General features: G+C 39.7%; 1 protein-coding gene across 1 annotated transcript in view; it reads right to left on the reverse strand.

The window, feature by feature from the left end:
• The window catches only part of Csmd1 (CUB and Sushi multiple domains 1), a 1,301,483-nt gene that overhangs the window by 1,092,270 nt on the left and 184,414 nt on the right, over nucleotides 1-24,799 (reverse strand). Inside the window, exon 2 of the mRNA XM_028882070.2 lies at nucleotides 22,516-22,628. Within this exon, the coding sequence (XP_028737903.2) occupies nucleotides 22,516-22,525 (10 nt within the window). The 5' untranslated portion in view covers nucleotides 22,526-22,628. The remainder of the gene's footprint in view (nucleotides 1-22,515; nucleotides 22,629-24,799) is intronic.

Consider the following 24,799-nt stretch of genomic DNA (forward strand, 5'->3'; position numbering starts at 1 on the left):
TCTGCTTACCATTAACTCTATTGTATCAAATAGTTGTAAGTTCTACTTCAAAACACTCACAGGTAGTAACTTAAGAGAGATGGACTCCTAACACAACTTGTGTGTTATTCTTATCTACCACTTATCAGTAATTCTAAAAATCATATAACCAGCCCCAAGAGACAATTTTCTAATTATGAAGGCACTAGAATTTTCATTTGAGAGAAGCTGAAAAATTTATCATCTTAATTGAAAAGGAAAAAATATTTCATTATATTGAAGAAGTATTAAGAGTTCTAACATATAGAACAGTTAATTAGACAGCGGGATCAGGCTGAAGTTTGTTCTATTGTGAAAATTTGGCCAAGCTTATGTATCTGAGGGAAGCCATTCACTTCTTTTTCAGTAAAACAGAAAATGTATTACACTCATCTTAACATAGTGTCATGAGACACATGGTAATATAAATGGGAAAATATTAATGTATCTTCAAATCAACAAATAGATTAAAATATAAACATGTAAGGATTTTCAGAATAAATAATAAAATATGATGAAGAGGCAGATTTTAAAAATTATATAGGAGCTGGGGAGCTGGATCAGCAGTTAGTGTTTGCTGTTCTTGCCGAAGACCCAGGTAGGATCCCAGTGTCCATATCCAGTAGCTCACAACCTCTTTTAACTCCAGCTCCTAGTGATGAGGAGCCCTCTTCTGTCTTCTCTGGGTATTATGTGCACATGATGCACATAAATAAAATTAGAAAATTATGAAGACTGATATATATATATATATATCCAAACATTGCATGCTATTTCTATTAAATTTAAAATGACATGATACTTTTTCTTCTAATTAGCAAGTTTTCTTCCATAATGACTCCTATTTCTATGATTTTAAACTTCCTTGTCAAAAACAGCCTAAAATAGTTAAAAAGGATAATACTATACCTAGTTAAAAAGTCTTAGGTATTGTCTCTATACACTCCTCATCTGTAGTACTTGCATGGATACTAATTTCTTCCTTGGCATCCCTAGAAATTGCAGATAGCTTGCATCAGTGTCTCTATTAGGCAAGGGAAGGGTTTAGTGATTTGTGTTTCTACTGTTGCAGTGGTCTTGGTCTTGTGCTAGCAGCAAATGGCTTTATCATCATCAGCACACTGAGCCTCATCTCACAGCAGGTCAAGGTACACGGACACTGTGCACTGAGGTGGGGAAGTCCCTACCTAGGAGGCCTGGTGACAGAATATTGCTATCTGCATTTGCCGAGTACTCTCTTCTTTCACCTTTGACACTATGTGCTCTCTGAGAATTGTTATTCTCTCTAATAAGACTTGATAGTTGAAATTTGGGACATTCAAACCATCAAAATTGGGTTTCTCACTCAAAAGAAGTCTCCCATTCACACATTCTATGCAGATTTTCTTGCATAGTTCTTTCAGAAATCAGTCAACATTATTTACCAAGCCCCAGGAAACACACAGTCTAGTGTGTCTTGGGATGAGGGGGGAGGATGACTTGGGATAACATTAGCTTTGACTTTTTGCAACGTTGACCCACAGTTGAATACAATGGGTATTGATAATGGGGTACAGCCCTTAACATTGTACACATTTAATTATAAATTATTTTTCCTTCTGTGTAAATTTTCTTCCACACAACAGTTGTGCCTGAAGGGACATGACCACTAATTAGGATATTCAATTCTATCTAAGAGACAAATGAAACTATTTGCTGAATTGTAGAATAATATAATAAGCACAAGACTACCAACATGGGCAAAGACTACAGAAGTTAAGGTGATCATGTAGGAAACTTGCCTGAGTTCCAAAAGAATGGGTAGGAAGTGCATAGCTTTTCAGATCTTCAAGCTACAGTCTGATGTCCTGAACATGAGTCATGGGATATTTTATCAAACACCTGCCTGAGCCTGCTCTTGCTACATATATTATGTGTCAATGCAGTTTGCTTTATTTATTTTAAAATGTATGTGTATGGGTGTTATATATGTGTGTATGTTTGTGTATCACATACAGGAAATGTCTGTAGAGTCCAAAAGAGGGTGGTGGATCCCCTGGGACTGGAGTTACAGATGGTTGTCAGCTGCCCTATGAGTGCTGGGAATCAAACTCATGTCCCCTAGAAGAGCAGCTAGCATTCTTAACCACTGAGCCATTTCTCCAGCCTGTAGGCTAGATTTCTTATGACATGCACTCCCCTGTGAGAAGCACATCATCCTGAAGCAAATGAAGTCTTTTGTTCTATCCTTTAGTCTCCTTATCTTCACTAAGGGAGTCTATTGGATGCCTCACTTTTCACAGGATAATCAAAAAGTTCTTCATGCTGACAACATGGAAAAAAGGTGGACTGGATTTAAAGTTCCTAAGGACATGAATTCCCTATTTAAAGGTCTCATAGGAAGGAGAAGATTAGCTTTGCCACCTGATTCAACAACTGTTCTTTGGCTGTCTCTAGCAAGTCTTACGCTAACTTGCAAAGTTTTCTTCCAAGCTGAGTTTCCACCCCATCTAATGGAGGTAGACAGACATAGACATGGATAAATAATGGTACCTGTTATGGCATGCCTACATGCCAAAATAGAGACTTGCATACCAATAGCACACTCAGTATCTATAGGAATTTCTTTCTGGTGATGGACACATGGTGGGACCTAACACCTGAATAAATACAAGTTGTAGACAGTGGTATTCGAGGGATGGAAGGTAAAAACTGAGAGGCTTGGAAGATGCCTTGAATTTCTGATCCCAGGAATTAAGAGAAGGATGTTGTAACTCTCAGTGCTTAGCAGCACTGGCAGCTGTTGTGTGTGTGTGCCCATGATTTACCAACCCCTGGGAGTCCTGCTCCATCCTGATGATGCACCGCTGTAGAGGTGTGTGTGTGTGTGTGTGTGTGTGTGTGTGTGTGTGTGTGTGTGTGTACCTGTGCACACATGCATGAATACTAGGACAGTCAATACGTACCAGGTAAATCATGTGTTCAGCCTCATCACAAGTCCAAATGAAGCTAATGAAAAATCGTCCTCTCTGTCTTTCAGGGAGGGCTCAGGGCCAGCCTCGCCAGCAATTACCTTCATTAGAGCCAGTGGGGTAGAGTGCCATGGCTGAAACCCAGAGCAACCTGCAGGCTTGGAGTGTTTAAATTTAATGCAGACCATATTTTAGGCTGTTTCAGGCTTTTTTTTTTTCTTGTTTTTAATGGATACTTCATTTCTAAGAGCACCTCTCTAATCACATACAGATATTTTTTATTTTTTTATAAAAGTCTTTATGCACTAATGTTTATTAAAATGTTATTAGATCATTTGAAATACTTCCCCTCCTAATAGGAAAACTGAACTCAACTTGGATTTACAAGTGCCCATCTGTCATGCAGTACTAGATTGGTTGAACAACACAAACTTTGTGGCTCAGTATAAATAACATTTTAAGAATTGTATTCGAGATGTATTTAAACAAGCAGAGATTCTTAAAATGTGCTGTCTCCATCAAAGTCTGAAAATGAACACGGCCCTGAGCTTGCAATAGGATATTATTGACATGAAGGAAATAACATCCTATACACAAAGATAGATTGATGGCAAAGCTTCTTTATCAGCTCCACTTTGAAGTAGGCGAGTTAAGTATTCATCCAAAAAAAAAAAAAATGTTTCAAGGCCAATTATGAGAAAAACACTCCCAATGATTTCTGAAATAACTTTAGAAGTTTTGACAGTTTATATTTGTTTAAAATACAGCAAATAACATATGTCTTGAAGCTTTTCATCACACATGTGTTTCTATTATATTTAGTGAGAGTTAAATTAAGGGACCTGGGATGATGGCTCGGTTAGTTATGAGCTTGCCACTTATGCAGGAGGACGTAAGTTCACATCCCAGAATCCATGTGAGAAACCAGACATGATGTTTTGCCTTGGAACAGAATCTCTGGGAGGTGGAGATAGGATGATTCCTGACAGTCACTTTGCAACCAATGTAGCCAACGTAGCAAGCTCCAGGATTGATGAAGGACTCCGTCTCAGAAACTAAGGTGGAGAATTACTGTTGGTGACATGTACTGTCGATTGAGGGCCTCTACATGTGCATACACATCTGCACCCATGCATCCATCCACCCGTGAACATGTACATATGTACACACAGGATTGAATGAAACATGCTCCAGTTGAACTCACACTCGTTCAACTCGTTATAGGTCATGGCAAATTTCAGCTCTGCTTGTCCCTGTGTATTTCACATCACATCTAATTATCAAATGAAATGGACATGATTTCATTTTCATACTTTTGTAGCTCCTGGTATCCAGACATTTCTCTCATTCATTCAAAGAGGGCATCCACAGTTCTAGTTGAATCTGGGTAAGCCTTCCTCCCACTCCATTCCACCACAGCACAGAGTCCTGTCTCTGATACTCACCTGGAGGCCACTGAGGCTTGGGTACCCTGGTTCTCTTTCACCTTGCCTGTGGAGCTAACAGAACCAAGACCTCCAAGGCCCCCACTCTAATCTCATTCCTGTAAAAATCTAATAGGGAGCTCCTTTAAGAAGGTGGTCAGGTCTGGCTGTCTACTCCTTGATTTCACTGAAACCATGGCCTCCTCCCCAAAACTCTGCATCCCTGGATCTTAGCATCGCCTGTCCTCTCTCATGTCCCTGTCCTTACTCCATCCCACAGCTCTTCACAATGATGATATTGGTTCCTGAACCACTGTCCCATCCCTCCAGCTACTCTTGTCCTAATCCTGGTTGACTTTCCTGTCTTCATAAAGGCCCCTCTTGAGAAGGCTTTTGGTCTCAGTTTCTTTCCTGTAATGAACATGAATCTCCTTTCCTTAATTCCTCTAAGGGTCTAGATGCATATCGGATCTTCACTCCACATATTCTTAAGCACGGGATCTTCAAATGTTGCTACTACCAGGCCATCTCTTCACCTTTGAACATGTACTCTACCTCCAAGTACTGGAATCCTCCCAAATCTAAGTTGTCTGTCATACTTTCAAACTATAAAGTCTATTGCCTCCAACTTGAAAACATATTCCAAAAGTAAGCAAAAAGCACACAATCCCAGAGATTTCACACCTGCTGTTGCCCTGTCTAGAGATGGACTTTCCCTGGGATTTACTGAAGTTGACAACTGTCCTCTTTCTCCCTAAATTGATAATTTTCCTTTCCAAACCTACATTTGAAGTCCACAAGGCTGTTTGATTAGAAATTTACTTTGTGATCATGGGGAGCTTTAGTGTTACATCATCTAAATGTCCTGGGCTATCCTTAATAACCTGTGTCTGACCTAACATGCTATCAACTATCAGGTAAAACCTATAAAAACACATACATAGCATATCACTTTCTAACTTTCACCATTCTCCAGCTGGTTCCTGAGACCTAGAGTACCCTCCTTCACTTTTACCGTATCACGGCTGTCTGATGCTCCTAAGAATATTCTTTATAAATGTCTTTATCATGTTTTTTCTTCTGTAACTAATAAAATCTTATGTAATTGCTTCCATGCTCTGTCTTTGAACATGTTATTTGGGATAATCCAGATTCATGTTTCTGGGCCACAGTCACTCATGAGCAATCATAACCTTATCCCTTTGATGTGAAGGCTGTGTTTTGTAATGTCACTCCAAAGGAAAGGTCTGAGAAACTGCATTTAACACTAAATCCCAACCACTGGCTGACACTCCCCCACCTCTTCTCTGGGACCCTTCACTGACATTAAAAGCCATGATTACAGATGGTGTTTATGTTATTGTTGTCTAATGTAAATCTAAACTGTAGAAAAATTTTAAAATATAGTGAATGATAAACAAATATTTATAGACCAACCAAAACTTTGGATTCTATGAGAAGCAAATTAAATTAGTATTTGTTTTCAGTGAGAATATGGAGGTAAGGTTTAATATTAATGTAAACAACATATTTTTTGCATAGAGGGATAGAAATACCCTTTTAATCAACTTCATGCTACAAGTTTTGAGGGAATCAAAATTTGCATTTGTGTTTTATCCAGTCTACTAGTCAAAAATATCCCTGATAATGCTTTTTAATCTAACGTAAATTAACAAACACTGGTGTGTATTTGAAAACCATTTTAATTTCAGTATTATCAACAAAGGAAAGCAAATCCAGAAGTTCTAGTTCCATCCCATCCATCCATTCCATTTCATCCACCCATTCCAATGTCCACCTCTGTCACATGATCAATGTTAAGCAACATGGCTGCCATGTCAATCACAATGGCCCTCCCATCCTCTGTTATTAGCACTCTCTCCTTAGCTATTTGTTCCATGCCTTTCTTTACAGAGTCTTTTCTACATGAGCTCTAATACACTGAAAACTCCATTAAGGCCCCTTGCTGTTGGGCCTCCTCAATGCAGACCTGTGATTCACGGTTTCCCATCTACCATCAGACCCCAGACACACTGGTGGACACATCAACCTGTGCCCTGGCAGTGCTGCACACTTTCCCCTCCTCACCCCTGCCTCAGCTGGTCTCATACAGTCTCAGAGACTATGACACTGCCTATCTAATTCCCCACCTCTAATTTTTATTTTTATTGAAAATAGATTCTCATACCATACATTCTAACCATGGTTTCATCTCCCTGCATGTCCCCTAGCTCTGCTTCTACCTCCTTTCTCCCCCAGATGAACTTCCCCTCTGTCTCCTCTTCAGAAAAGAGCAGATCTCTAAGAGGCAACAGTCAAACAGGATAAAACAAGATACAATAAGCCAAAGCAATGCCCTCATATTGAAGAAGGGACCATTTGAGGTATAAACAGGCCCACTTATTTCTGCCTGTGAGGACAAGACTACTTCTGTGGATATCTTTCACTACAATAGTCTCTGTGTGCATAGGGACCATGAGCTTTGACAATGAGGTGTCTCCATGGGGACCAAGGGCTGAGACAGTGAGATCTCTCCACCTTGGACCAACACCATGGGAGCTGCACAAGAAGGTACAGATTTTAAAGGGAAAAAAAGAGGACCTGTCTTGAGAAAACTGGGATGGGAGTAAGGCTCACAAATTCTCTCTGACATCCATCAGGAGCTGGGATAGTCAAGATGATACAGAACCATCTTCAGTTTCGCTGTCTAGCAATCCAGAAACCTGTGGATGCCCTGGCATTTTCTAAGCATTCTATTTTCATTCTAATATTTATTTAATTTCTGAGCACGCTCTTGAATAGAACACATTTTTATAAAACTTTTTCAGAGAATGTGGATTCTACTTGCTCTCTGGGAGGGTCTATGGAACAGGCAAAACAGTCCAGTGTGCTTTCTCTAAAGGTGCCTATGAGGGTCAGCATGCCCTGGCACTCTGAGGAAGTCAAAGGAAAATGGTGATCTTGGGACACCCAAGGAATCACCTTGCACCTGGTTTTAGTCACAATGGGTTTGATTTCTCAATTTTCTGAGAGTAAGTATGGCGTAAAATTAGAACCAAGTGACTTCCCAACTGTGTGTACACGATCAAACTGTCCCCACCATGCTTGCATATATACACTGGGGGTTTTAATTTTCATTTAAAGATGAAAAAATTTAAATTTAAAGAGTTAACAGTTTAAATTTAAAGGTTTAAAGAGGAAAATTAAGTTATGTGAAATACTGAGTACCCCCATTTAATCAAATCCCTTTATGTAAATACTCAAAACTTAGAGGGTAATGCACAAAAAAAGGGTTGAAATTCTTGCACCTGGAAGTCAAAGAACATAGTTTTGCTGAGCAGTACATTATCCTGTGCCAGGAGTGCAGGGTGGTGGGTGACTCAGCAGGTGAGGGTTTTATCACCAAGCCTGATGATCTGATACTAGCAGTGAATGGAATTCCACAAGTGGTCAACTGACAGCCCATGAATGCATGGGACCAAGATATAAGACATTTTTCATAGATAGACTCTACACAGGAGAGTGTGTGTTTGTCTTCTGTCATGAAAACAAAAGGTAGCACGTCAGAAAATATGAGCAATACCTTCAGCTATATTTGCACTCAGTGGCTGAAATTCCTGGCCACAGTGCTCCGTGTTCCCCATTTATACCTCAGGAAGGAGTCAGGCTGGTTAGAAACATGTGGGTACCATCTTCATCAGCCCTAAGCTCTGAGCAGTGTGTTGTTTGCCTCAATTAGTATTCTGGGTGTCACCTTCTGTTCCCACAGCCTGTCCTGTAAGTGCACAGCCACGAGGAGCACAGGGGCAATGCCGTTAGATGGAATCTGTGCAAATGCCTGCTGGAGACAATGCTAGCAGTTTTATTTGTGGTCTATTAGTGAAATGGCAGCGCTAACTCATTTCACAGAAGACCACGACAGCTGTCAGATGGTTGGGGATGTCACCGTACATGTCACAATGCAGCGATGCCAAGTAGGTGCTTTTCTCTGGTGTGGTCTTAGATTGCAACATGCCCTGTGTCCTTTGAAAGCCATCCCAGGGATATGAGCACATCTACCCTTGGATGGTATCATCAGAACATTTGGTCTCTCAGCTGTTAACCCACCACATTCAAGGTGGCAAGATTTAAGGAAATACAATGTCCTATGAAACTTGATACCTATACCACCAACTAATAAGTATTCCATACTTCTCACCCCATCCCTCCTGGTAAGTCTTTTATTATCCATTCTCTGGGCAGCTGTGAGGTAGAAGAAAAGAACTTTATCACTCTAAAAATTTATTTCCTTTTTTTTTCATGTATATGTGATATGTATTTTTGAATCCCCGGTAGTGGGTTTCTCTGCTAATAAATTAAGCTAGATCAAGCCAAATTTAAAAAGACCAGGTTTAATGAGCCAAGCACTCTTGGGTGACTCTCAAGCTCCCCAGAGGTGAGGCAGGGGAAGGGGAAGGAACCAGGGCTTAAGCACCCTCTAGGTGCAGTACTGAGCAGCTGCAGGGGAGGAGTCACTGCTTGGTGGGCTTTCTGAGAGGGATGGGGTTTGGAATGAGGGTGGTAGAGCTGATGCAGAGCTTTCAACTGAACAATATGTCTGTGTGCAGGAAGATACACATACATCCACATGCTCCCATGCAGGCACAAGGTAATGTGGAGAATCCTCCTGGATCACTCTCCACCTGCCTTTTTAAAGTAGGTCTTTCACAACCCCAGATCTCACCAATTCCAGGCTCCATTGCCAACTTACTGGGGGGGGGGATCTCCTGTCTCCTCCATGTGAGGCTGGAATAACAGGTGTGCCGCCATACACACCTGGTCTTTATATGGTTCTGAGGGTCTGAGCTATGGTCCTCTTGCTTATGTGGCAAGTACTTCAAATATAGAAACAACTCCCCAAACCCCTGTGAAGTTTAAGGAGCATCTGAGCCTACATCACCAATGTGAGAGTATGAGGACTGTGGGTGGTCAACATGCTTCTGTGGGGAAAGCCCAAGAGTGAGCCAGTGGGGAGTCTGGGATTAGGTACTCATGGTAGGTACAAAGAGTCCTGCTCAAACTTCCTTCCACACAACTCAGGGAAAAATTCTGAACAGGGTCTGGGCATCCCAATAACACTAGGGGAAGTGTCCATTGTCCGGTGAAATAAGAAAGAAGTTGATTCACTCAAACTCCTGAGTCATCTGGCATCTGAAGAAGGCAACTAACAAAGCTGGCTGACCTGGTGGCTACAGCAGATCTATCAAGAAGGCTGGAGGACACCAATCCTCTGAAAATTCAGGTGGGTTCTCTCCTGTCAAGAGTTCCTGAGGAGTGAGGCCAAATGGTAAAGCAAGGGACTTCCAAGGCCCCAGTTGTAACTGAGGGTCTACTGGCAGGTGATGATCACTGGAGGAAGGACAGTCAGATTGTTGCTGTTTCAAGGGTGTGGTCCTTGCTAGGTGGGCCATGCTCCAGTAGATGTCTCCACATCCATGTGCATATCATCAGCAAAGATAACTGAACTCAATGGGTTATTTTTTCTTTAATGTCATGAAGGTGGGTTGGGTGGGGAATATGAGTGAGCCCTGGGAGAGACTGCAAGCTGAGAATGAAGGGTGAGCATGTGTTTACATGTATGAAAACTCTCAAAGAATAAATTAAAAATACATCCTAAGAAAATAAGTGAAGCCAAACAGAGAAGTGGATGAACAGCTTGCTTCTTAGGGAAGAAGGCAGGGTCTTTTGATAGAATAATCGTGTGGCCATGGTACCTGTCTTCACACATGATCTTACTGGAGCACCTCCTTCATCTAGGAATATACACATATCAGCTCTTGTTCCTCTTCAGTCAAGGGCAGAGTCATTAGGCATAACCAAACCCTGAGGAGCTAGGAAACAAGCTATGTTCTCTCTGGCCTGGGCATGGACACTCAGGCTCTATTATGTAGGTGGGTGTCAGTGAATTAGGCAAACTCTTTCTGCTTCAGAGACAGTACATGCTCAGCTGCAATGATTTAAGGATGGAGTGAGAATTAACATGGACACTATCTTTTAAAAAGCTGTGCTAGAGTCCCTGTGGTCTAATAGGTGAGGTGGGAAACTGTTTGGAAGCTGAAAATGGAGATGAACAGTTGCATTAAATGTGGCAGAAGTCCAACTGATATTTTGTCCCAAATGCTACCTGAATCATATTGTAATGAAGCATTTGGCCACATGTAGAGGTCCTGTGCAATCCTCATTAAGCTGAGAACAAGTGCTAATGTTATACAGTAGCACATGAATGAAAGTTGCTTCAATTACATTTTTCAGAAGTATCTAATAAATGGATGAGATTAGAGAACTTTTTACATTTACAAATTTGGTGAAGTTACAGTCATCATACAATATGGCTGAGCCCATGATGTGCGCATCCAAGATTTCCTTCTAAAAGAAGTAAAGTGAATACATACTCTTGGATGCACACGTCTATGGTGTGGCATACGGGATGGCTCTGAACAAGTGCGAAGCCTCACAGACTGAAGACTCAGAAAGAGTGCAGTGCATCCCCAGAACACTAAGACAGACAGCATGCCCGATGCTGAAATGCCTCCAGCTCCAGCTTCCAGCTTGTCTCCCTCCCACGCCCGGCAGAACGGGAGGACTCTCAGATGTCCCACACACCAGCTGTCCACTCTCCTGCCTGATCTTCTCCTCCCCAAATGCAGTTTTTCATCCCAGCATTCTAATATTTAAAAAACATGTTTTCAAAAAATAGAGGCCTGCTTGGAAAACAAAAAGCTAAGCTGAGGATGTATTTGATCTAAATGACAGCCAAAGCTGCATCAGAAACAGACAAGTCTATGTTGCAGGTTGAACCACATAGAGCAGTGGTTCTCCTCCTCTTCTCCGGGGTATGAAAGAAGAACAAGGTCACATCAGAATACTCACATTTAATTAGAAAGCTCTTAGAACAAACTATGAGGCTGCCTGGAAAATCCTCAACCCTGTATACTTCACAATTAAAGTGTTTCAAGTTGTTCATTTATGTTTCCATAATCATATTTTTTTCCTGGTGTTGGGAATTAAACCCAGAACCTTGTACATTCCAGGAAAGCATTCTACCATGGAACCACATCCCTAGTCCACATTATTAGCTTATAAGGGAGGAATTTTATGAATTAAGATAATTGCAAAAATTTTCTATGGAGGTAAAATTTCACCCCAGGTTCTCACTGTTCTGATCAATAGTTGGACACAGTTGACAAAATTTCCTATTGAGATTTTGCTTAGCCCTAAGTGTTGTGAAACAAAATAAACAGTTAAACAAAATAACCAATCATGAAAAGTATGAACACAAACTTATGGTGCAGCTCCACATGGAACTCCCTTAAGTTCTATAAGAGAATCAGTGTATTTTTCTGGGGAAAGAAAAATACACCTCAATCTGTCATCTCTCAGCATATGAGCCACAGAGAGCTCAGCCCCACACCTGTTGTCAATGGGATCATAGGTGGTCATTCTCCTGCTGTATTTAAGGAATGTACATGTGAAGCAGAGTGATGCTAAAACCTCAAGCTCCATGATCAATAGTAAAAATGAATGTACACACTAGGAAGAAAAGCAAAACAGAAGTGAGATCCAAATCCCTGTGGACTAAGTTAAAGTTTCTGTAGCTGAAAGAGGCATTTTGATCGCTTTTTAATTAGATGTACATTTGACATGGAATTTAGCAGAGCCAGATGGTAAAGCACAACTTAGAATGTCGATGTCTAACTATGCTTATCTGTTGATTATATTTAATAGAGTATGAACATGCTTTACCAAAAGCCCTTTAAAGAGGAGAGGCTTCAAACTATAATGAAAAGTAGCATGGGTCTGATTGCCCTGTGAGACTCAGGGTTTTGTCTTGATCCAATATCCAGTACTTTTTTTCAGCATGACAGACTTGCTCTTCTTCTTTCCACTAAACAATGCCCACACCCTCTCCTTGCCTGATTCCCACTGATGCCAATCTCTTGCTTTTCCTCCTGTCACCTCAACTACCCATTTCTAGCTGGAATCAAGTGTGCAAAGGCACTTCTTTTCGGCTTCCCCGACTTCTAGCTTATATTCTTGTTATTTTTAGAAGACAGAAATGGGCAAATCAATAGCAAAACAGCAGCAGGAAACCTATCTCCATGAAATGAGATTCACAAACAATAAGGAAGAATTCTTAACCAAGATCTACAAGATGATGGATCATTAGGAAACAGATCATTGACCCTGAGCATGTCAGGCACATGTGTTCTTTGAACTCACTTAGAAATGTCTTTTTGGCCTTTCAAGCCCTGTAAAACATACACAAGCATCGAGTGAGGGGATAGAACAGTGTCCCAAGACAGTTATAACAAAGAAAACAGTGCAAAAAGAGCAACGTTTAATAATACCACACAGGCCAGGCAGTGGTGGTGCATACCTTTAATCCTAGCACTGTCAAGGCAGGGCCAGACAGATCTCTGTGAGTTCGAGGCCAGCCTGGTCTAAAAAGTGAGTTCCAGGGAAGGCTCCAAAGCTACACAGAGAAACCCTGTCTCAAAAAAAAAAAAAAACAACAACAACAACAACAAAAACCACAAGTCTCACTTTAGAAGTGACCATGCTACCTTTAATGAAGATCTTCCAGGCTTCCTCTGTAGCAGTGACAGAAGCAGCTAAGCCAGAGAGTGACCAGAGATATGTGCTATCCATTGCTTTTATAAAGGAGGAACCTGAGGTAATAAAGGGTTAAATAACTCGTTCAGTGGCCACACTTACCCTTACCATGGGTGTGGAATGAGATGAAACACAGCCTCAAACTCCACATCCACACCCACACGTACACATTTGAATAATGAAAATGAGCACTTTTCATCTCTAGTGTCAAGACAGCCAGAGCAGACTGGTGTTTGGATGCAGGTTACCTAATTGCAGGGAGGGAGGCGCTCATTAAGGATAAGGAACTTAAAACAAGACAGAAATGATGGGGGAGAGTCACCCTTTCCCTGCTGCAGAAAAAAGTACATTTTAAATGATAGCCAGTTTTAATTTTCAAGTGCTACCTGTGATGATGCATTGTTGGATGTTGTTCTTGTGTCCATGGAAAATCTCAGAGCAATTTATCTGGGGTAGAAACAGGTGGCTGAAGCAAAGTCAACAAAAACAGCAAAACCGTGGGAGATGAGTGTTTGCAAGAGAGCAAGTTTAAGCTACGGTCAAGATGAAATATGCTAAGGCATGAAAGAACTAATCACAAGTTGGGGCTGGAAGAATAATGCACACCCATGCTTGTTTGTTGATGAGTGATGATTCTGAAGATGAATTTTCTACTGAGGTTTCTACTGTTTCTTTGACATAGGTTCCTGCTATCTATGAACACAGGTTTAGTGAATACACACAGTTTTCTCTTAAATTAAAAAGAAATCAAATGTAGCACTGGCTTGGGAACTTATTAACTCAACCATTTTTTTTTTTTTAAAAGACTGTTTCAAAGGACTTTTAATTACCTGGCCCCACTCTTAACTCAATTTCCAGTTAAGAGCCAGAGGTCCACAAAGAATATTAATGCTCGCATCATCTTCAGAAACCTCTGACTTTACAGCTTTCATTTTCTAACATGATCAATACTTGTTTTAATCAGCTGGGGTGTGCATTTACACAGGGCAAACCAAGCCCAGGCTCTTACTCATCACTCTAAGCCCAATGATAACTGAGATTCACAGTGCAGACTATGTTAAGTTTCCTGAATATTCAAGCACCTTGTGTGTACTGCAGCACATCCATGAGTGTCCTAAGGAACAGCCACAAAGTGCGCGCACACACAGGTGTACCTACATGCTTCTGCCAGCAAGTCATTAACATTTTTACCAAGCTGTTTTGATGTAGCAATCAGCCCATGGACTACAAGTAGATGCATCCAGGGAAGACAAAACTCACTCTTTTTAAAACTAGAACTTTAAAGAGGTCCTTTAAAGTTGCAGGAAGGAAAAGAGTGGGCAGCAATGGAAATAATGTGTATGTATGTGTGTGTGGTGGTATTGTGTTCCCCAAAATATTGTGCACCCTAATAAACTTATCTGGGGTCAGAGAATGGAACAGCCACAATATTAACCATAGAGGAGAGGCAGTGGTAGCACATGCCTTTAATCCTAGCATTCCAGAGGCAGAAATCCAACTGGATTTCTGTGTGTTCAAGGGTACAGCCAAGCATGGTGACTCACACCTTTAATCCCAGAAAGTGAGACTTTAATCTCAGGAAGTGATGTCAGAAAGCAGAAAGGTATATAAGGCGTGAGGACCAGAAACTAGAAGCTTTTGACTGGTTAAGTTTTTAGGCTTTTGAGCAGTGGTTCAGCTGAGATTCATTCTGGGTGAGGACTCAGAGGCTTCCAGTCTGAGGAAACAGGATCAGCTGAGGAACTGGCAAGGTGAGGAAGCTGTGGCTTGTTCTGCTTCTCTCTTCCAGCATTCACCCCAATAACTGGCCTCAGGTTTGTTTTTATTAATAAGTCCTTTTAAGATTCATGGTACATGTGTGAGTGCACGTGTATGTATGTACACTCATGAATGAGAAAGTGTGTATATGTGCAATGTAAGCATGTGCACCTGTGTGTAAGTGTGCATGTGTGAATGCAGGAATGAGCACATGTGGGTGTGAGTGTACATGTTTATGTTGAGTATGTGTGTCTGGTTATGAGCATATTTGTTTACAGTGTGTGCATGTGTGCATGTGTGTATATGCATGTGAGTATATATATATGTGTGTACATGTGTTTATATATATTTATATGTGAATACATATGAATGTGCACATATATGTGTATAATGATGGAATACTCATACTGAGACAAAAAGTAGATTTTATAATGCACAGTCTATTCTTCTCCACCAGATAAGTAAATATGACAAATGTCTGACATCAATGTCCACAGTAATAAATTACAGTCCATAATGACCATACAAGCTACATTAATGTTAATGATTCTATCTTTTATTTACTGTGTCATGAATGAAATCAACTCTAGTCTTAGGCATGCTTTTTTGAACTGAACCAGGAATCATAACCACAGAAATAAGATACAAAATAAATGACAATGATCAGATAAATTGCCACAGGGTCACAGAGCCTGCATCAATCAATGAGGCACTCTGGTCTTTCACTAGATATGGAACTTTTTAGAGCTTCATAAAGTCTAAGAAATACCTTTTATTTTCCCAGAGAATCTTGCACACCCACAAAATAGAGCATAAAAGTCGTGGTTGGTAGCAGCTAGACATGTTTTAGGATTCCCAGGCTAAGAAGGTTGAATAGATGGGATTTGGATTAGCTCCAGAAGGATCAGAGCCATAGCCTAGGTGCCAGGAGACCACCAATTCAGGGACGACTCCACAGGTGGCAAGTGCAGGCCCAGGGCTCAGGCTTTAGTGCTGGAGTGGACATGGCTCTGCTGTGGCCCTGTGCTTCCTGAGAGCATGGGGCTGCACAAACTGCTTCTCCTTTCAGCGGGTATGTGGGAGCCACAGGTAACCTGGAGCCCCTCTTCAAGGACTGTTTTCTCTCTAGTTCCTCTTCCCATCACCTAACTGTCTCTTTCAGAAAGAGAACATGTTTTACCTGTATCAGTGAATTATTCAGTTGTTAGGATCAATAACCCAACAGTTAAGATCATCCTTTGTTATTAAATATTATCTTATTGTGCTAGAATACTGAACCCAAAATCTGTTGATTAACACATATCTAAGGGGCTGAGGGATCTAGCTAAGCTCATGCAATAAACAGCTTGAAAATGTTGTTGCAGAACCTTGGATGTGTGGTCCCAACATACCTGGTGTTGAACACCCCTGTCAAAGGAACAGAGGTGTCTGAGTTGCAGTGAACAAAGCTGGAGAAGGACCAGCTCTCTCCACTAGAGAGAACGGGCATGGGCTGTCACTCAAAAGCTGGTGTGACTCTCCCTCCCTTCCCCAGCATAAGAGGCAGAAGCTGGGAAATTCCTGTCATAATCTGAAAATGGCTAAAAGGCTGAGCAGGCTACAGAAAGATGCTGTGTCCCCATACACTCACAATGTTCACACAGGGCCCCCAGCTCTTGTGATGATTGCTCTTGCTCCACACTCATAACTCAGGCTGAGTTGGATAATCATTGCATGCAGACATACACAAGCACTGGGGTTTCCAACAAAGGTAGAACATGGAGCATGTTGGTTGACCAGATAGCTAGTTACTCTTTATGAATCTAGGCCAGAGGATACTCAGAGAAGAAATCCTCTCTTGAGAGATACAGCAGAAGGAAAGCCAGGCAGAGTCAGTAGGCAAGCTACAGTCAAAAAGCCCAGCATGCCCCCAGAGCTGGCTGCCTATTGATCCTGGAAATCACAGGGCAATGCCATCGCAAGATCCACCTCCCTATGGCTAAGTTGAATGTTACATGAAAATGTCACAGCTTTGCACAGAGAAGTGACTATGTCATAAGTGACCAAGTGGGCGTGAGCTCTTTTCCAGTAGAAAAGAGGTTAATTTGGTGACCTGAAATAAGCCAGCTCTTCTGCAACAGATGTCTTATGTCTATATTGTAGGCCATAGAAATGCTTTGTTTTTAATGCATTTTAGTGGATGTATACAAACTTTGAGTGAGAGTTACCTTAACCACGGAGAAGATTCAATCTACATCCTCAACTGCCATGCTCACTAATGTATTTTCAAGTTGTAAAGGAAAGGAAAATAAAATACTTGTTAAAATTATTTTAGGATGGGTATGCTATTTAAGTTCTCTTCACACTGTGCTACCTAAAAATCACTGAGGGGAATGCAGAAGGAGGTTTTTTTCTTGAATACATTGTATCATAATCAAAGAATCAAATAATATTTAACATACCTATTACTTCACATTGTTATTTGGGTGGTAGAAATGTTCAAAATCCATATCTCTAGTTATTTAGAACACACACTCTATGATCCCAGCCATGGTCAGTCTAACACTCAGCCATACACCAGAACTCATCTCTCTTGTCTCCCATCTTTCCTGTCTGGCTAACCTCTGCTCTTCATCAAAAAATAACCACTGATGCCAAGTCTATTGTAAATGCCCAAGATTCAGATGTTTAGCCTCAATTGTTACTCCTAAAAGCACAGAGAAGCACGGCCTGAACAGATGTTGTTATGAAACACCTGTAAGATCTTGAAACTGTCACAGGGATACAGCAGTCATGGGAGAGAGGGAGACTTCTTTTTCTGCATATGTTTTGCACATTAAATCAACTATTACCAAGCCAGAGGCTAATAAATGGGCACAATGGTTTTAATCATTTACTGACAAAGCACCACCCTGTATATCACAACACAGTGAAAAGAACCCAGCTCCTCCTTTAAGGCTGTAAAAGTGTGAGTTTTCTGTTCCTTGGTTGAGACAATAAAACAGCTTACTGTTGTAATGTTCAGGTGAGCCAGGGGTCCCCCCAGCTTGAACCTGGCTTCCTTAAAAAACAGTTCTTTTGCAATTCCACCCCCTTTCCATTCACACACAATCCTCAGATAAGATCATCTGTTGTTCTCAGTTTTCTTGCATATGTTTCTTCCTCACTCAGAAGGAGCCTCTTATCTATCCTTTTCAGAAAACCCATTCAGGGTTTAGCACCAGCAGGCATTTTTTTCTCTTGAGCCTTTGGACAACACTTTAGGATGTGGCAGTGGAGAATGAAGAATCCCCCTGGACATGAAGGACTGAGCTCACTCTTGTACTAAGGAACATTGTCTGTATAATGATGATGATCACCTCTGGTCTTTTTCAATAGTCTTAGGAACACCCTCATTCATTTCAGGATTTGTTTGTTTGGTTTGGTTTTATTTTTATCACAGTTTAGTGCTGGTTAGCTGTCAAATATTCAGTGGGAACTCTGTAAATAAGTGAGGGGGAATTGGGGCCTCTAACCCCCCCCCCATTTTAAAGACTTTATTTTTATTTAAGAGTATGTGTATGGGTTTGTGCACTTGCAAGTGCAGTACCCACAGGGGCCAGGAGAGGGCAAAAGAACTCCTTGAACTGGAGCTACCTGATCTGGGTACTAAGAACTGAAGATAGGTCCTCTGCAAGAACAGGAAGTATTCTTCACCACTGAGCCATTTCTCCTTCCCTGAAAAACTAATTTCTAGGCCCTAATGTCTACTCAAGAAGTCCTGCAAATATAATATTTTTATAAGCATGAACATATTGTTCAGGGATACTATGTGCATGCATTTATGTTTTGTACATACAATCTCATGGATAATCTTCAACATCCAGAAGATATGCAGTGCTTGGCAATTCCAACGGCTAGAGATAGGTAGAACTGGACTTAATTCTGCTGCCACTGACCAGCACAGTGGGATTCTGAGAAATGAAACTATTTTAGTTAACTGCTCCATTAACTTTAAGTGATAGTAACAAGTAATTTTATTTACTCACAGAATTCCTGTGATGATATGATCGGGAAGTGCATTTGAGAGCATTATACAGTCATTGATACATTTATCTGTCTGTCTAACTTCTATCAACCTCAATATCTATAATTAGCTAGTTGTATAATTTATCTTCATACTATATCCATCTATCTGTTATCAACCTGCCATATATTTATCTATTATCTGTTTTTTGTCTGTGATATGTCTATCTTGCTGTGATTACCAACTGCTCTACCATCATCTGTCTATAAATATATCATGTATATATTTATCAATTATTTATCTATAAATGTTTTATCATATATTTGTGTAATGATAATCTACTTATCAGCTATGTATACCTATCATCTGATTTCTGATTACCAATTCTTCATCTCTCTAGGATGTATCTTTCTCTCAACCATATATTACCAACCTTTCTATCTATTATCTTTCTATTTTATCCTACCTTTCTATTTATCTATCTATCCATTATCTATGTATCCATTCACCCATATGTCTATATATCAAATCCACATGTCCCTATCTACCAGACAACCATTACATATATGATACTTATTACAATATATGATATATACATATATACAAATACACACACACACACACATATATATATATATATATAATTGCCTAAAGACATTCTCTATAGCTGGTAGTAAATATCTGCTTTAATCAATAGAATCATTTTAAGAAAAAAGAAAATTTGATAGAATTCCTTAGAACTCACTGTAAGCAGCATGTGATCATGTATCTCATTAGGATTTATTAAATAGAATTATACAATTTTTAGGTCCTTGGATAGGGCAAATGATACATGAAAAGATCAGTATTTTCAGTTATTGGCTTAACTTATTTTGTACTTAACTGTTAAAATCCCTGAATTTCTTATACAACAGTCTATAAACTCATTTGCCAAGAAGAACCTAAAGCATCCCTTTGAAGAAATTCAAATACTCCATGTAGACAACATTAGAATATTTATAAATATTTCATTGGAATTACAAAGTTAAATTCAATGACTTAATGCATTAATTGTAATATTTTAACTTATTGTTTCCACATTTATTATGTAGCTTAATATTTCCATGTATGAATAATAATCTACATAAATAATGCTTATTGGAAATTATTGTAAAAAATCATGAGTTCCATGCCCATATTAAGACCATTGCCAAAGTTATATTTTGAAAGATCTTAGAAGTTTGGACAATATCCTCAGTCCAAGCTAGTGAATGTAAATTAAAATTTTAAGCAGGAATATGTTAATATTATAGAAATTCTAATTTAGGAAAGCAGTGCTACTTTAAGGACCACAGGGAAAAGCTTTAATAGTTGATTTAGTACTTTTATCTAAGTTCAATCTCCATTAAAGAGCCTGGATAATATATTAACATTGTTTTTGTCTTTTTATATTAACATTAATTAGATCGTTTCCTTCATAGAAATTACTATATGTACTGTCTCTTCAAAACAGCCATTACTAGAGTAGAAGAAAAGCTGAATTTTTTTTTTTTAATTGTAAAGAACACACTGGAAACTGCTGTAGATGTCCTCCTGACCACCACCACATTGACCCTTCTTTCTCTGCTGCAGGTATCTTTTTTCCCATCCTAGGCACTCCCCAAGCTTTGCCTTAGAGGGTGAGAGTTGCCTCCCAACCCTGTGGACTTGAGCTACTAATGAGGTAGGGGAGCTGTCAGTGAGAGCTTGGCTCTCCTCCAGGTAACTTGCCCTATCTGGACTCTTCATCCCTTATGATGGTGAACTTCATTTTCTATAGACAGATAACACACTTCTATTTTGACAAAGGTCTTTGATATGTGGCAGCAATAAATAATTATTATATTCTGATATTAAATATTGCATAAAATTTGGTTTATTGACAAGAGACATGTGTATTTTCACCAATATTTTCCTTCAAAATGGTCTTGTATTTATTGGCAACTATCAGATAAATGATTAAGCATTGAAAGTGTAACTTACGAAAACAACTTCACATATCCTAAAAGCATCTTCAACTTAGCATAGAGTTTATGCACTTTTCCAGTATGTTCCTCCATGAGCCTTTCCACAAACACATCTACTTTCCAACAGAGAAAATTCACCAATGTTTTAAAAACAGTACCATAATCCATCATGACAAACCCATAGCAGATCAGGAAGGTTTGATGAAAAAGGGCGCCTGTCAATCACTCAACTCCAATGTTCTCTCCATTAGCTACCAGTAGTTGAGAAATACACAGAGGACAAAGATGGACATTGTCAGGACAGAGAGGAAAATTCCCAAGGTTCCAGGACTTTGGACACATTTTCTTCTCTCTGAACAGAAATCATCTAGAAATATAGGAGGAAGTATGCCTCAGAGGCAGCCGACACTCACTGCTGTAGAGACATTTTTTTTCTATGATAATAAGCAAAAGACATGTGATTGAGGACTCAACGGAAGGTGGCCAGTGTAACTAAATTTGAAAGTTAATCAAACCATTGACCTTAAACCAGCCTGCTACTGTCCAAACACTGTGTTACTTCTTGACAACCAGTCACACACTCCACAGTGCTCAACCCTTCCAGCAATGGATACTGGTTTACATGAAAGTGTAGGGAGCTCACAAACAAGCAACCCCAGTGCCCATCATGGAGGAGGCCAGCTGGAATCCTGACAGCCTCAATTTAGAAGAGTGATGAGCAGTCAGAAAAACCTTCAGCCAGAGCAGGCTGGCATCTTCAGCATCATTGCATGGGTCACTTCAAATAAAAGGATTGCTTAGCCTTGTACAACTCCACAGGAGTCAATTCTACCTATTATCACCTGACAGCTGCATAACAAGGAAGTTCAACTGCACAAACCAAATGTAGATTTGAACTTTCAGCAAGGAACATGTGTGTCACATGTACTCAGTATTAAAGCAAACTAGAGACACACTTCAGACAAACCATGCATATTATGAATAGAGTGATCAATGGCTCCACCTGCAACATTCTTTTCTTGATTCATAGGCACCAGAGTTTCCTGGTGTTACAAATGGTAACTCTTATGTTACACAAGAAAAATAAAAAATCTCTATGCCAAACTAAATCAGACCTCTTAGACTTCATACTGCAAGTATCCCCTTCAATTCCCTCAAATCTAACTCAAAGAAAATTATCAACTCTATCAAAGTCCACTCTTCTGTTACATTTACACCAAGACACCTTAAAACTAATACCAACACCACAAACTCTCTGAGCACAAAGTCCAACACAAGATGGAAATTCCACTGCTTTGTGAGAATCAAATGAGAGTGAGGCCAAATGAATTTCTCAGTTAAAATTTTCAGTTTTGACAAAAACCCTCATTTCATGAGACCACCTTGTGTAAGCCCTGATTAGCAGTTGTATGCCCAAGTAAAAGTTTTAATAAGACTCTTTTACATTGAAAACAAATACTCTACAACCAACCATTTCACATGTGTAGCCCTCAGATGTTAGCATTACAGTCAATAAAACAAACTGATTCATACATTCATATCACTAAAGGAAAACTTAAGCATGCTTTTTGGACTGAGTTCTTTGATAGATATAGAAGAAAGTGCTGTATCAACTTGTCAATATATTAAAGAACAGTCCAGTGCTACCACACAACACATTCCTATGTCCACACCATCATCTCACAGCAGCAGGTTAGGTTATATGACAGCTTAGCAGTGTACCAAGTGCAGCAGCCTCCTACCTTCATACATGGCCTTGAAACCCTGGGCGCTCACTGCAAAGTCCGTGGTGAACCAGAGTGTAAGGAGTGACCCAGTGCTTACAATCGAGGAGGGCAGCTGGAATCCTGACAGCCTGGATTGAGAAGAAAGACGAAGAGTCAGAAAAACCTTTAGTTCAACATAAATGTATTAAAGTGCACACATTTGTGGGAGAAGCTTCTTTACTAACATTCACTAATAACGTTTTGTTTGTTTAAGAGAGGCTTTATTATGAGGCTCAGACTAGACATGAAGTGGTCTTTCTTCTGTATCCGGCTTCTGAGTGATGAGATTACATGTATGATACAATGACAAGCTTTGATAGTTCTTAGCTATGTTACCTTTATCTAAGTGAGGTCATCAAAAATTTAGATAGCTGTTGTACACATGTTTGATGTTAATGTAAATTAAATACAAGTAAGCCCAAAATTTGTTTACCTAAATAATTTTTGAGAAAATTCTTTGTAGAAGAATCGTTCACCATTGTCTTCAGCAGGATCAGAACTACATAGTACTATACAATGAAACTTATATACACCATAAGAGACAGGATACCTGCTGGGCAGCAGTGGCACATGTCTTTAATCCCAGCACTTGGGAGGCATAGGCAGGCAGATCTCTGTGAGTTCAAGGCCAGCCTGGTCTACAGAGTAAGATCCAGGAAAGGCACCAAAACTGCACAGAGAAACCCTGTCTCGAAAAAACAAAACAACAACAAAAAAAGGAGACAGGAGACCCTTCACATGCTTCTGTGTCCAGTCCCTATTTTCTACTCATCAGATAGCATGTGTCTTCTCTACAATGGCATCTGTTTGTTCTTATATTTACTCCAAAGAAATGGGGATTTCCTTAGAGGAAAAACCATGTGTTTATCACTGTACACAATGAAACTCAGCTACCTCCTCAGAAGTCACAGCATTGATCTCAACATTCATTTTTCAAGATAAATCTTGTGGATTGTAAGAAATATTTTCCAGCCAACATGATGAGCATTTTTAAAAGTTTTAAATGGCAATGGTCAGAGCTCATAAAGAGAAAACTAGCGACGACATATACGTAGCACTTTGAAAGTCAATAGATTTTCTTTCAAAGGTCAAAGGGAACTTAGAAAAGATTATATTTCATTAAATTTAATAATTAAAGGGGTTTATCTATAGATATATGCTGTAGTAGAATAGCCAGCACACTAGGCAATCATGCAGAAGACAGAGCAAATGTGCATCCTCTGAAGGATGGTGCTGGTGGCCTACAGTATGAGTGACCTCATTACAGCTGCTGGGGGTTATAGAATCAATGGTCTGGATGGGCTCAAGGTGATCTACTATTACCAATAGTAGATTGATTAATAAGATGACAGAACTAACAAGCTTAAAAATGAGTTTATATTCAAGTGGAAATTATTATAAGAGCATGGATCACACTAATTTTGTTTTTCATTATCCTTATTTTGTGTTGACTCCTTGAAAGCTTTATTTTGTTTTGTTTAGAAAAATCAACTCTCAGGCTAAGAGATGGATCAGTCTGTAAAGTTCTTGTTGTGCAAGCATGAAGACCTGAGTTCAGATCCTGGCACCATATAAAAGCAGTCCTGTACATTGTAACTCCAATGTCAAGGCTGAGAACAGGTAGATCCCTGTAGCTCTTTTTCCAGCAAGTCAGACCACATCCATAAGCTCCAGGTTCAGTGAAAGACCCAGTCTCAAAAATTAAAGTGGTGGACGATTGGGAAAGGCATCCAACCTTAACTTTTAGCATCCATGAGCCTGTGTAACAGGTGTATGCAGATGTGAGCATGTATAGATACATATACCCTGCACAAAAACACTGTAAAAGCCAACTTTCCTTAAGTCTTTTATTGTGGATGCTCAATATAAGGAGAACTCCCAATTTCATTCTAGTATCATAATAATAAAAACTAGGTAAAGATAGAAAAAAAAAAAAACTATAGACCAACATTTCGAGTAGAGAAAGATGTGAAATCCTCAATAAAATACATGAGAAATGAATACAAGTGTATTTCAAAAAGATCATCTGCCATCGTGATCAACTTGGCTTTTTCATGGAGATGCACAGATGGTTCGACCTATGTAAATCAATAAACATAATAAATAGGACAAATGAACTTAAAGGCAAAAAAAGTCACATAATCATCCCCAAAAAAGCAGAAAAGGCCTTTGATAACATCTAACATACTTTCATGATATGAGTCCTAGAGAATATAGGCCTGGAGGGAACATACCTCAACATAACAAAACATATATATGT

Source organism: Peromyscus leucopus, chromosome 17 (genome assembly GCF_004664715.2).
Source record: "Peromyscus leucopus breed LL Stock chromosome 17, UCI_PerLeu_2.1, whole genome shotgun sequence".
Lineage (NCBI taxonomy): Eukaryota > Metazoa > Chordata > Mammalia > Rodentia > Cricetidae > Peromyscus > Peromyscus leucopus.